This window comes from Equus przewalskii, chromosome 8 (assembly GCF_037783145.1).
Source record: "Equus przewalskii isolate Varuska chromosome 8, EquPr2, whole genome shotgun sequence".
NCBI classification, from domain to species: Eukaryota; Metazoa; Chordata; class Mammalia; order Perissodactyla; family Equidae; genus Equus; species Equus przewalskii.
Window position 1 is genome coordinate 74,818,484 of NC_091838.1, and position 14,432 is coordinate 74,832,915.

Genomic DNA, 14,432 nt, shown 5'->3' on the forward strand with positions numbered 1-14,432 from the left:
ATTTTGTCACCATGAAGATGAAAGGTGCATGCTAAGCATGATGGGATAGGAAGATAGAAAGATCCCCAATTGCCTGGCTCCAGACTTCTTAGACCTCTAGTTTATTGAGCCATTGTGGGTTGGGTTTTCTGTTACTTGTAGCCAAATGCATTCCCAACTGGCATAGGTTTGAAATTTTTGGTGACATTAAAGGAAGGCATGCACGTTTCCTGTTTAGCTTACAGGGTGTAGGTTAAGAAAAGGTGATAAGCCGTTGACTGACACCAGAGCCAACAGGGGCAGAGACGAAAAGATGAATGGATAGTGCTTGGTGACCAAGTGTTCTGCTTAGAGAGACAGACACAGTGACCATTTTTGAAACCACGGGTTGGGACACAAGTTCTGATGAATGATCTGCCTGGGAAATAGAGTATCTGAAACCCCACGGAATCCTAGAGGATGCAAACCTGTGAGCGCACTCAAGCCTTTGAGGGAAGCGGCGCAGGGTGGGCCAGAATGTGGGTCTGAGATCAAGAAAGATGCTGATGCCAATGCCAGCTCTGCCACTCACTGCTGTGGACATGAGTACATTGTCTAACGCACCTGGACGCAGTTTCCTTCTCTGTAAGGTGGGGTCGTGAAGCAAGCAGAAGTCTGTGATGACGCCGAGTTTCTTAAAGATGGCTAGCCTAGCAGGAGAAATATCCACATTCAACCCCCAGAGCTGGGCAGACCACACCTGCACAGCCAGGTGTGACGGCATCCCCGAGAATGTGGTGAATGAGGAACGACCCTTTGCTATGGGTGTTGACACAGTTTACCTGCACAACACCTGTACGAAACAGGTGTGATTTACAAACAAGGAAATCAGGTCAGAGTACTTAGTAACAGGCTTGAAGTTATACTGCTGGACCACGGTAGCACATAATCTGTCGGATTCTTGTTCAAATTGGTTTCATGTGCACGTACACCATCTGCCAGATGTGGTGGAAGTTGCTAGCCTTTGTTTTGTAAGAGGACGGATTTTAGCCGGGAGAAGTGTCAGGCAGAACAAAGACTCTGTTCCCTAGCCTGTCTTGGAGCTCAGAGTCACCATATCTAAGTCTTGGCCAATGAGCAGTAAGTAAGAGTGTGTAGGAACTCCAAGAATGATTTTTAAATACAGCTAACTATAAACACATACTTTTTCCCTTTGTTCTGCTGGACCATGAATGTGATGGTTGGAGCTCCAGCAATCTTATCAGACCCTGAGGTGACATCCAATAGAGAAACCATGTGCTTGAATGGAGGAGCAGAAAGTTGGAAGGCTCCTCCCTAATGACACCATAAAACGTTGATACTAGCCCTGGATTCCTCACCTTTGGACATCCATTAAAGGAGGGAGAAATAAATGTCACTCTCATTTTATCTACTTACTTTGTTTTATACTCTGTTGCCGGCAGTTAAATGAATCCTAACATAACATAAATCCTCACTAGTATAATTAAAGTGCCTGGCACTGCTATGGGTTTATAAGCCTTGCCTGAGGCAGTGGTCCCAACACTGACAGCTTTGGTCAAGTCCAAGGGGTGGCTGGAGGGTGGGCTAAGGTACAAGGTCTACTGTGAGGTCCAGTGGTGTCTTCACATTCTCACAATGTCCTTCTCTTTGCTCCTGTTGGGACAGGAAGGAGGTCCAGTTTGAAGTCAAGTCTACATCCGACTTCTGACCAACCTCATGTCAGCTGTGCTGCCCTGGGCAGGTATCCTAGCCTCTCTGAGCCTCACTTCACTCATCTGCAAAACAGAGATCACATTTCTACCTCCTTAGTGCTGCTCTAAGGAACACCCGGAGGCTAAGTAGGAGAGGACCTAGCAGGGTTTTGCAGCATAAGAGGTGTTCGGTCAGTGTTGAATCCAACACTGCTGAATCTGAAGCTGGAGAGAAACCACCACTGTTTCTGACTTTTTGGCTCTCTCTTCTCTTTCCCATTCTCCACATATAGTCCCATCTTCCTTCTCAGCGCCTCTACTCAGAATTCATCACTTCCCTCAGCTTTCCCACCTTAATGCTTCCTGCAGTCGGGGACTAGTGCTCACCTCATTGGGTGACAGATAGGGGTCTCCTCAGAATGGAAGCAGCCAAGGACAAGAGCTGGTCTTATCATCTTTGTGACCCCAGTGTCCACCATGTTGCCCAGTGGTCAGAAACACGCAGCATCATTTGCTGACGTCAACAGCACTGATTTCCCGTGTGCTGACGGGGGAGGGGTGGCTGTGGGGAACGTGGTGACCAGGTAGGTTTCACCTGACACCTCTCATGCCAAGAGAAGTGGTATTTAGCTCTGAAAATAACCACAGCTCAGAGCAAAGACCATCTGACCGAAAGTCACGGCTGAGGTACAGGGGGACAGGAATGAAAAGGAATGTTTCTTGAGGTCAGAGGGACCTGGTTCAATTTCCAGCACTATTTTCTCTACGCCTCTATGTACTTATTGGCAACATGACATAGGCAACATGTAGTTACTGAGAAGTTCAGTGAGTGCCAGACACTGAGGACACAGATGAGGAACCTGACCCTGTGCTGCCCTCAAGTAGCCACCAGTCTCGCACAGGAGACAGACTTGAAAGCAGACAAGACTGAGGAGAGAGGCTACAGGTGTGTGGGCAGCCGGAGGAAGGATTCGATGGCCACAAAAAGACGCTGCCTGCTGTACACACGCCGCATCCTTCTTGTCCAGCTCTCTGGCATGGAAGCGGTGCTCAGCAAAGGTCTCCTGAGATGGAGAGGAAGAGGCATGAAGACGCCAAGGAGCAGAACTCAGGTAGCAAATCCACAGCTGGATAGAGACTGCAATATTCCTACCTCCCAGAGTTTCAGGGTGTGTGCAGGTACATATGCTTTTCAGGGGAGGCGAGAGGTCAAGGCAAATGAACAACTGGCCTTTTTTCCGTTCAATCAACAAACATTTCCTGTTTGCTCCCCAAGTGCCAAGCCCTGTGCTGAGCACTGGGGATACTGAAATGACCCATATCCAGCTCCTGCCCTCATGTACCTTATAATCCAGCATGATACATATAGATAAAGCGATAATTGCACCTTGAAGTGATTAGGGTTAAACTGACAGGTAAGCATATTTTTCAAAATCAAAAATAGGAAAATTACCCAGAAGTGGAGTAGCTGGATCACATCATAGTTCTATTTTTAATTTTTTGAGAAATCTCCATACTGTTTTCCATAGTGGCTGCACCAGTTTGCATTCCCACCAGCAGTGTATGAGGGATCCCTTCTCTCCACATCTTCTCCAACACTTATTTCTTGTCTTTTTTTTGTTGAGGAACATTCGCCCTGAGCTAACATCTGTGACAATCTTCCTCTACTTTTTATATGTGGGGCACCACCACAGCATGGCTGGTAAGTGGAGTAGGTCCGCGCCTGGCATCTGAACCCATGAACCTGGAGCACACGGAACTTAAAATCATTCGGCCACAGGGCTAGGCTCTATTTCTTGTCATTTTAATAATAGCCATTCTGACATGGTGATATCTTATTGTAGTTTTGATTTGCATTTCCCTAATAATTAGTGATGTTGAACATCTTTTCATGCACCTGTTGGCTATCTGTATATCTTCTTTGGAAAAATGTCTGTTCATACCCCCTGCCCATTTTTTTGATTGGGTTATTAGATTTTTTTGTTATTGAGTCATATGAATTCTTTATATGTTTTGGATATTAGCTCCTTATTGGATATATGGCTTGCAAATATCTTCCCCCAAAGAACGTGAACACACTAATTCAAAAAGATATGTGCACCCCTATGTTCATTGCAGCATTATTCACAATAGCCAAGACTTGGAAGCAACCTAGGTGTCCATCAAGGAATGAATGGATAAAAAAGATGTGGTATATATACACAATGGAATACTACTCAGCCATAAAAAAGGATGAGATCTGGCCATTTGTGACAACATGGGTGGACCTTGAGGGTATGATGCTAAGCGAAATAAATCAGACGGAGAAAGACAAATACTGTTTGATCTTGCTCATATGGAAGATAAATAAACACGTAGATAAGGAGAAGAGACTGGTGGCTACCAGAGGGGAAGGGAGCAGGAGGGATGGCGAAAGGGGTAAAGGGGCACATGAGTATAGTGATAGAGGGCAAGAAGACTTTTAGTGTGAGTGCGATGCAATCTGTATAGAAATTAGAAATCACACCATAATGATGGATACCTGAAATTTATATGTTATAAACTAATGTGACCTCAATAAAAACATGGAGAAACTATCTTTCAAATAATTATTGTACCACTTTTGGGTATGAGAAGCAGTCTGAAAGACGAAGTTTGGAGACTGCTGAATACAAACTTTGAAGTTATTTTAGTGGTTTGTGAGGAGCACTGGATAGGATATCTTAAATGGGGGCTGTCACTGGGAATCCTGGGTCCACAGTTGTTACAGCCATGCACACATAATCCAGGAATTTGTGGGGTCTAAAGAGAGGGAGGGAAAGAGCTGACTAATATGCTTGGTCAGAGCAAGAGGAGGACAAGAGGCGACGAATGAGTGGGACTAGGCTTCTTAGTGTTCTCACTGTGCTCACAGCAATCTCTCTCTCCTCACTCCTGAGCAAACTCGTCCAACAGAAATTTGGAAGGAAGATACTGGAAGGAAAATAAATTAGAGAGACAGAAGTAGATAATTTCTGGTGTCTTGGCAGGGCAAAGCTTTGCTGGACCTCTTGTAACACTGACAAATGATTAAGGGTGATTTTTTCTTAAGTGGAGCGAGTACTAACTGAGTGCTGTGGAAATATTGTGGGAACGTCTGTGCCCAGGGAACGTGGAGGGTGCCAGGGACCCTGGTTTGGGAATGCAGATGACAATTGACAGCTGCTCTTGGAGGCGGGGCTCCCTCAAGGTAAACTGTAGAGGTGGTTTTTTTCTTATAGCCCACTATCCAGTAAAGAAATTGCATATTTTCACAGTTTTCCTTCGAACAATTCCCAGTGGGAAAGGATTCTCGTAACATTTTTTTGTAAAGGGTCAGATAGTAAATACGTTAGACTTTGCGGCCATAGGAAATCACATCGCAATGAGAAAGCAGCCAGAGACGAAAGGTAAGTGAGCAGGACCGTATTCCAATAAAATTTATTCATGGAAGGTGAAATTTGAATTTCCTACAATTTTTACATATCATGAAATATTCTTCTTCTTTTGATTTTTTTTAGTCATTTGAAAACATAAAACTCAATCTTAGTTCACAGGGTGTACCAAAAAAAAAGAAAAAAACCCCGTAAAACCCATTGTTAGCTCACAAGTGGGCAGATGTGGGCCCTGGGTTCTGGTTCTCTGATTACCCCTCTGGTCTGCATCGTCCTAGTGTCAGCACAGCACCAGTGTGGCTCCCTCAAGTGGCCGAGCACAGCGGGTGACTTGCCTGACCCCATCTCTAAGGAGAAAAAGGCAATATACTAACAAAAAGGTGTGAAAAAAATTTTTGTATACTGAATATTTTATATTAAATAAATTTTATATACATAAAAATTTTCATATGTAACAAATATTATATTTATATAAAATTAAGTATATATGTGTATATATATCAAATATGCATCTCACATATATGTGATCCTTGCTCTTGGAACCAAGTAGTAAACGTATTCACCAAGAGTGACTAAATATTAATATATTATCTATTATTATTAATCAATAGTTATTAATAATCGATAATATATTATATATTAATTTATTAATAATTGATATATATTCACTCTTGGTGACAATGTTCATTTCTTGGTTCTACATATTCTTTTTTTTGGTAAAGATAATTTATTAAATATATAAATAAAGTGGTGATTTAGTTTGAATTATAATTTAGATTTTGTCTGTCTTTCTCGTCAAATGAGTTCACAAGGCAGGAAAAATACTGGCAGGTTCCATCTCCCACGTGCTGTCTGGGATGTTTGTCTGGCATCTTCTCAGGCATTGTGGAATCACATAGCTTGTCTGCCTCTTTCTCTCCCTTTCTCTCTCGTTTCCTTCCTTTGAGTGTTCATACTGTGAATCAGGCACTGAAGGATTTAAAAGAAAAAAAACAGGTTTTATGTTAATCTTAAGAGGCTCGTCCTTTAATGAGGGGCACAGAAGCCCCTGCCTCTTAATGCTCTCCCCATTCCTACGCCAGGCCTGGAAATCTGCTCCGAATGGGACAGTTCTTTTCAGAGATTCTGCAGCTTCCTGTCCGCTAGAACGTAAGGTCTTCCAGGAACAAGGTTTTTCATTGGTCACGGGTGTAGCCCCAGCACTTGCTCAGAGTAAGCATGCCTCACATTTTTTTTGAAAAACACTTGAGTGACCACCAACCTGAACTCTTCTGTTTCTAGTTGGATGCCTTATTTCTCAAATTCCCTAAGAGCAGTATCAAAATAAGAAATTAATATTGATTTATTGGCTCACTTCCCTTCTCCCCAGACTTAGGGTCTAAGCTGTACTGAAAAAAGTCAATCATATGCTTCAGCTCCTTGCGCGTCGTCATCAGCAGTCCATGATGAGGATGATCAGTTTTGCACGGTTTTACAGAGTATATATGTGTGTGTGTTATTTCCTCTATCGTCCCACATCCCCACGCTCATTCCACTCCTCCATGGCATCCAAATTTAGTTTATGCCCCTCAAACCATCTTTCTTGCATTTATTTTGGGATATATGTGTCCTTTAAAAAACTGTGTTTCACCGAGTGTGATTTTTTTGACTCTACAACGATTGTATCGTGCTTTAACTTTCATGCTATTTCTTACTTTTTTCACTTAATACTATTTTTCAAATCTAACCCTATTTCTCCACGGACATCTAGTTCATGGCATCAGACCCCGGAAAAGAATGGCATTTGAAGCTTAGACATCATTTTATTCGTGCATTTCCCTAAACATCAAACACCGATGTTTCTTCACGTCTTTGCTATCCGAGCAAAGTTTCTCTGGGTACCTAGGTGTGAGTTTAGCTGGGATACACAGCGCGGGAATGACTTCCTACGCGATTGGTCAGGCATCTGTTCTGATTGGCTGCTGCCCACGGGGGCGGGGGCCGGGTATCAATCGTTAACAGGATTTGACCGTCACCTTCTCCACGTGTGCTTACCCGAAGTCACGATGAGCCGCAGACAGGTTTCCAGAGAAGAAAGGGCATTCCTGTTGCTCCACATCTTCCCTGCACTTAAGTTCTTCCATCTTCTTGTTTCATTGGTCTTTTCGGATTGCTGGTGAAATTTATTTATTAGCATTTAGATTTTGTTTTCGTCTTTTATTTCCTAGTCTTTTTTTCTGATCTGAGTGAGTTCCTCAGTGTTTTAGACACTGACCTCTTGTGGTTTTAGATTTTTGCAAATAATTTCTGATGTGAAGGGTCTTGTTGAAAACATCCTTCCCCACCCTGAGATCCTAAACATATTCCCCTATATTTTTGCTATCAGCATCATAGATTTATCTATCACATTTACATCCTTAATCCATTTGGAAGTTTTCTTTTTTTTTTTGTTTATATTGGGAAGTAGAGATTCTTCTTTTTCTCCTTCCTGACACGATTTACTAAATAATCCATCTTTCATTTATTTAAGATGCCTCTGCTGTCATACATCATATTCCCAAGGGTCTATTTTTTATTTCTCTCCTTTGTTTCATTGGCTTATTTATTGCCTTGTCAAAATCATAATACTTTTATTTGTATTGTCTAGTCTGCATTTATAGTTATGGATTAAGGGAATGTCTTCATATATAGTAAGTTGAGTCCGCAATCATTTTGCATTTGTCTTAGCCAGTTGCTGATCTCCCAAATTCTGCTGTTGTTTTTAGTGGAAGTGAATCGGATTGAGATCTGATATTTTCAATATTGATCACCCCATCCAGGCACAATGGTATATACAGCCATTTAGTGAGGACTGTAATAGACTCTGAATTCTTCTCACTGTTTTTGCATTCTTAGGTTAATCTCTAGGTATCTTATAACTTTTGCTTCCAAATGGCAAACTTGTGTTTGTAAATGGAAGCTTGTATTCTACAACGCTTTGAATTCAATATTACTGATGTAGAGGGACACAAATTTTGCATGTTGGTCTTATATCTGGAAAGTTTACTGAACTTAGTTGTTTTAACAACTTGCTTTTTTCTCATTGGCTTTCTGTGATCGCATTACCTGCAAGTAAGGGTATCCTAACACCTCCTGTTTCTTCACTTGTCTTTTTCGGGGGTCAGACTCTGCAGTCGCATGCTGAGCAGTAATGGTAGGAAGCATGCTTTCCTTGTCCTGAACTTAAGGAGATGCACATAAATAAAGGATTATCATTAAGTATCGAGTTTGCTGTAGGGTTTTGGTGGGAAAATCTTATCAGGTTAAACAAATTCTTTTTTTTTTTTTTTACACCCATTGTTCTAAGAGGACTTCTTCCCCCTTAAAAATCATAAATCTCTATAAAACTTTAGCAAAGCTTTTCTGTATCTATTAGATGGTGATGCAATGCTGCCTCTTTCTCATCTATTAATGTGACTTAAATTGATAGATTTTATAATGTTAAGCCACCTCTGCATTCCTGAGATAAAGGTTACTTGCTAGTGATGTGTAATTTTTAATACAATGGCATTAAATAGTTGCTATTGTATTTAAGATTTTTACATCCATGTTCATAAGTGAAACGGCTCCATATTCTTGTTGTGAACTGTCTTTATCTGGCTTAGCATTAAGATCATTCTAAGGGTCATATAAATAATTTTTCTTCTTTTTTTCTTTTGGGGACCAACTTAGATAATATAGACTATTTTTTCCCTTGAGAATCTTGTAGAATTCCTATGAAACTTACAGGGCCGCCGGAATTCGGTGATGGGGGAGGGAGGTGTGGAGGGAAACTTTGCTCTACTTTTCAAATTTTTGATGGTTGTTGGTCAAGTTTTCTACTTTTTAATGCCAATTTTGACATTTTATAGTTTTCCTTTCAAACGTATCGGTGTATAGTTCCTTTAGTATTCTAGTGAAAAATCTGAATTTCCATTATATAGGTCGTTAGTTCTTCTTTCCTTCTATACTTTGTTAATTTTCAGCATCTTCCTGTCGTCTGGTCTGATCAAAGTTTGTCTATTATCTTAGTCTTTTCAAATAAACAGATTTCTCTATTGTTAGTTTTTATTGTTATTTTCTAACTATTGATTTCTACCTTATCTTCATAATTGATTTCTCTGTCCAATATTTGGGTATAGATATGTGCCTATTTTCTAGCTTCCTCAGTTAAATTCTAACTTTGTTTCAATCTTTGGTATTTCTTGATAAATGTATTCAAAGTGTCAGGAAAAATCGTGAAAGACGCTGCCATCGGCGAATACAGATTACGGGGGGATGTGTTGAGCACAACTTTCCGTGTTATCTCTACCTTTCAACGTCTGATTCCCAACCGTGCATGTTGTAAAGCTGATAATAACCCGAACTGTGTCAGATGGACTGCAATTGATCACTGCCCTATGGAAAGACTGATTCTGTGACTATTTGTAAATTCACTTCAGCATCCATACTCCTGTATGCTAGTGGTTCTTGAATTTTCCTTTGAACTAGTTGTAACATCATATTGGTTCACCCATTAATGAGTTAAATAAAATCTTTGACAGTTATTTATTTATATTTATAGGAGAGTTATAATTTTATCTTTTTTTCAAAAAATCGTCTTTTAATAAAAGCTGTAAATTTTCTCCTAAGCTTTGCTTCATCTTCATCTTTCAAATTTTGACATACGATGCTGTCATTGTCATTTAAACTCAGTAATTTCATTTTTAACTCAAGCATCATTTAGTAGTCTATTTTATAGATTCAAAAAACGTAGTTTTAGCTTTCCTTTTCTTATTGATTTCTAACTTTATTACATATGATCAAATGGGCTTCGTTTATGTGTTTATACCATTTCATTCCACAGAATTTTGAGGCATGTTATAATGCATGTTAAGTGTAATAAAATAGAAAAATATGAAATAAAAAAATTAGGTCATGGGAAAGTGTTTTATAAAGCAGACCGTGGTGTGCATTTAGGCTGGGTCCACTGCAGCTGCGTTCATCACTGTGATCCAGGCATATCTGGGCATGTTGGGGATGTGGTAGGTGGCTGAAAAAGGTCTCATTGTGGCAGAGGGGAGAAAATAGGATGGAGGAGTGTGTTGGTCCCTAAGCCATCACCAGGTTTGGCGACTCACTTGCAGCAGGTGTCATAGCACTCAGCATATAGCCATACTCAGGCTATAATTTATTACAGCAAAAGAATAAAAAGCAAAACCAGCAAAGGGAAAAGATGACCAGGGCAAAGTCCAGAGGAAACCAGATTCAGCTTCCACTTCTCCCCCAGTGGAATCATGCAGGAGGCACTGGATTTCTCCAGCAACGGGTTGAGAAAGGTGTGAAATGCTGTCCACCAGGGATGCCCGCTAGAGAGTCAGTTCTCAAGGGTTTATTGTCTACCTCTGCCTGGCACATGCCAACAGTCCAGACTCCCTGAAGGCAAGCAGGTGTTCAGCATACATCCCACTGTTTGCACATGGAGTTTAGCCACCCTGAGCCACCCTTATCAGTTTGGGGATGGTGGGAACCCCGCTGAAATCCAAGGTCCCAGATGTCAGCCAAGAGTCATCCTTGCACCCTGGCCTCTCTAAGGACAGCGGTCTTAGGTCTGCTGTGTGAACTCTTTCCTCACAAGGATCCTCGTGGGAGAGAACTCAACCTGATGGGAGTACCCATTGGCTTGTTGAGCTGTCCCAGGAATAGACTTTAAGCCCCCGAGGAGAGTGGGTTCATGGTGTAGCAAGGTGACTGTTGTCAACTCTGTCTTTAGCAGAGCCTGGGGAAATTGGCCAAGTCTTAAGGAGAGATAGGGCTTTGCAGAGTGTGGCCTAGTCAAACAAAAATCTCATCCTCTTCTTGACATGGGGGAGAATCCTAGGAATTCAGGAGAACACATTTGGGCACAGGGTCTGAGGATGTGGGGCCGCTCTGTTGATGACCAAAGGCAGTGATTGTGTGAATAATCTGCAAACAAAATAAGACTAGGATTGGTCACCAAAGTTCTGTTACCAGAAAGTGTATGACTCTTTGGAATCATGAAATCCAAATAAGAGCTTTGGGGAAAGGATTTTCATGGTGTGAGGTGGGTTTTACTTTGGATCTCAGAGTGGAAGATTCCCCCACCTCCTGTCTTGGCCTAAGGGGTAGAGCTTACTCTTCAAGATCACCCTGCCCCGAGCCTCACAGAATCAGCCTACAGTGTCACAAGAGCTCACCCCTTCCTCTGAGGCTCCCTGGATGATGGAGGGGATGCGACTTTTAAGACACAAGAGAAGATCTGGAATTTGATCATTTCCATAGAGAGGTCTGGTACTTCCAAGGAAATGGGCAGTTGGGGTCATTTTGGGTAAAATGGTTCTGGCCACTGATTACAATATATGGAAGGGCTTTTTCCCACACCACCAAGCAACTCTCTGACACCAGCTGAGTGTCCTATAATTCAACTCAATTCTGACACTCTCGACCTAGAGATAAAGTCAGATCCCACAGGTTAAGGGGTCAGTCCAACAAGACTGCTCCCTCCTCCACTTCAGATGCCAATTGCTAGTCCAGGATATCACCTGGGCTCTGATCTATGGGCTACAGATGGGAGGTTCCAACGATTCCCTCCTTGGGTTAGACTAATTTGCTAGAGCAGCTCACAGAACTCAGAGAAACATTTGACTTACTAGATTACCCATTTATTATAAAAGAACATAACTCAGAAACAGCCAGATGGAAGAGATGCATAGGGCATGGTGTGGGGAAAGGGCACAGAGCTTTCATGCTCTCTCTGAGCACACCAGTCTTCCTGAATCTCCATGTGTTCACCAACCCAGAAGCTCTCCAAACCCTGTCCTTTGGGGTTTTAATGGAGGCTTCACTACACAGGCATGATAGATTAAATCATCAGCCATTGGTGATCTATTCAACCTCCAGCCCCTCTCCCCTCCCCAGAGGTCAGGGGGATGGGACTGAAAGTTTCAACCCTCTAATCACAGGTTGATCCATTCTTTGGTTACCTGAGGGCTTCCCAACAGTCACCTCATTAACATGACAAAAGACACGTTGATTGCTTATCACTTACGAAATTCCAAGGTTTTTAGGAGCTCTTTGCCAGAAACAGGGATGAAGGCCACACATATATTTTTTTCTTTTTCTTTTATTTTTGTCTATATTCCTTCAAGTTTTAATTAGTTAATTAATTTATTTTTGGATGTACATCAAAATGTATTTTGAATTCTGTGTACATTACATCGTGCTCACCACCTGAAAACTAATTATAGCCCATCCCCTCACGTGTGAGCCTGGTCACCCCTTTTGCCCTCCCCTCTTCCCCTAATGGTAACCACCAATCCAATCTCCAATGCTATGTGTTTGTTTGTTGTTTTTATCTTCTACTTACGAGTGAGATCATATGGTATTTGACTTTCTCCCTCTGACTTATTTCACTCGGCAAAATACACTCAAGGTCCATCCATGTTTTCACAAATGGCTGGATTTCATCATTTCTTATGGATGAGTAGTAGTCCATCGTGTATAAATACCACATCTTCTTTATCCATTTGTCCCTTTATGGGCACCTAGGTTGCTTCCAAGTCTTGGCTATTGTGTATAATGCTGCAATGAACATAGGGGTGCATGTATCTTTATGCCTTTGTGTTCTCAAGTTCTTTGGATAAATACCCGGCAGTGGGATAGCTGGATCATATGGTAGATCTATTCTTAATTTTCTGAGGGTTCTCCATACTGCTTTCCATAGTGGCTGCACCAGTTTGCACTGCCACCAGCAGTGAGCAAGGGTTCGCTTCTCTCCACACCCTCTCCAACATTTGTTGTTTCCTGTCTTGTTAATTATAGCCGTTCTGACTGGAGTGAGGTGATACCTCATTGTAGTTTTGATTTGCATTTCCCTGATAGCTAATGATGTTGAACATCTTTTCATATGCCTGTTGGCCATCTGTATATCTTCTTTGGAGAAATCTCTGTTCAGATCTGTTGCCCATTTTTTAATTGGATTGTTGCTTTTTTTGTTGTTGAGCTGTATGAGTTCTTTCTATATTTTGGATATTAACCCCTTATCTGATATATGGTTTGCAAATATCTTCTCCCAATTGTTAGGTTGTCTTTTCGTTTGAAGGCCACACATATATTTCTTATAAACCACAATATTGTTACTGCCAAAGGCGGTTATCTACTCACCCTGAGACAAGCCAACAGTTGAGAGCCAAGGTGGTAGGAGAGAAAGGGTTTTATTGCAACTTGCTAGGAAGGTGGAAGATGGGGGACTAATGTCTGAAAGAACCATCTTAAAACTACAAATTCTTGAGTTAGTTAAATAGGGCAAGTGGGCTGGAAAAGGGGGGTCCTGGAATGCCAACCATCTGATGAAGCAGACCTTGAGATGCCATATCATCTGTTTCTTCTGTCACCAGTGATGGATCACAGCATAGGGCTTTCTTCCTGGAGGTCGTTACCCTCCTGAGGAAACTTAAAGAACAAAGTTATTGCCTTATTGCAGTAAGGAGGTCTATGCATAAACTAGGACCATAAAACTAACAGAGCATGCATATCCCCTAGAGACAGCTGCCTAATCATCTAGGCTACGTGCAAACCAGAGCATTTTCTCAAAGGGGCAGGTGAATCAGGGTCATACATAGTTCCAGCATGACTCCCTTCTATAAGATGGCTTCCTTTATGCTAACTTTTGACTGGGCCGATATCAATTGACTCAGTGGTGCCAACAATATCACATTGAGGAAGAGAGTTAATAAAATAGGACATGAGAAGAGAGAGGAATGGAAAAGGGAATTACGGAAAGAGCATATACGTATAGGGCACCCCTCAAGTCCTAGGATGTGATGCCTCACCCCTTGAATGATAGTCAAGGGGCAGGATGAGGCCTGGTTCTTCAGCCACTCAGTGCAATGCTGAGTCAGCCCCCTGAACACCTGTGAAAGAGTCCATTAAGCCTTCCTGGGGACCGAGCGTGTATTCTCACTCTGAGGAAGGGCAGGCTCCGTTACTGTACTCTCCTCATGCACTGCTTGCTGGGTGGTGGCTGTCATCTACCTACAGATGAAGACACAGCTGGAGAGAGGAAAGGTATTGTCAGTTCTGCTCTAGCCCCACTACTCGCACACAATGTAGGCCATGAAAGAAGAGCTCCACCTAATGCAGAAGCAGTTCATTCTCTAAAGTCTTGGGGCCCAGTAAGAATTGCTCTGGGATCCCTTCTTGTAAAGGGTCACATGCATTTCTCAGGCATGCTGGCATGGTCAGGGCCCTGGGGCATGAGTGGTGATACAAGAAGAGCAGCAGAGATGGGCCTGGAGGAGAGTACATCTCCAGATGTTGAGCTGGGTGTTGACGTAAATAATCCATAATCGACCTATAAATAAAAATTGGGGTG

General features: G+C 42.0%; 1 protein-coding gene across 3 annotated transcripts in view; it reads right to left on the bottom strand.

Annotated features, from left to right (window-relative positions):
* Positions 1 to 5,970: 5,970 nt before the first annotated feature.
* Positions 5,971 to 14,432, bottom strand: part of DNAAF11 (dynein axonemal assembly factor 11) — a 101,364-nt gene continuing 92,902 nt past the window's right edge. The window contains exon 12 of one of the 3 annotated variants that reach the window (XM_070632062.1): positions 5,971 to 6,031. In XM_070632062.1, the coding sequence (XP_070488163.1) occupies positions 6,025 to 6,031 (7 nt within the window). In that variant the 3' untranslated portion in view covers positions 5,971 to 6,024. Of the gene's footprint in view, positions 6,032 to 12,194; positions 13,511 to 14,432 lie in introns of those variants that run through there. The other 2 variants (XM_070632058.1, XM_070632057.1) reach the window with 2 other exon arrangements.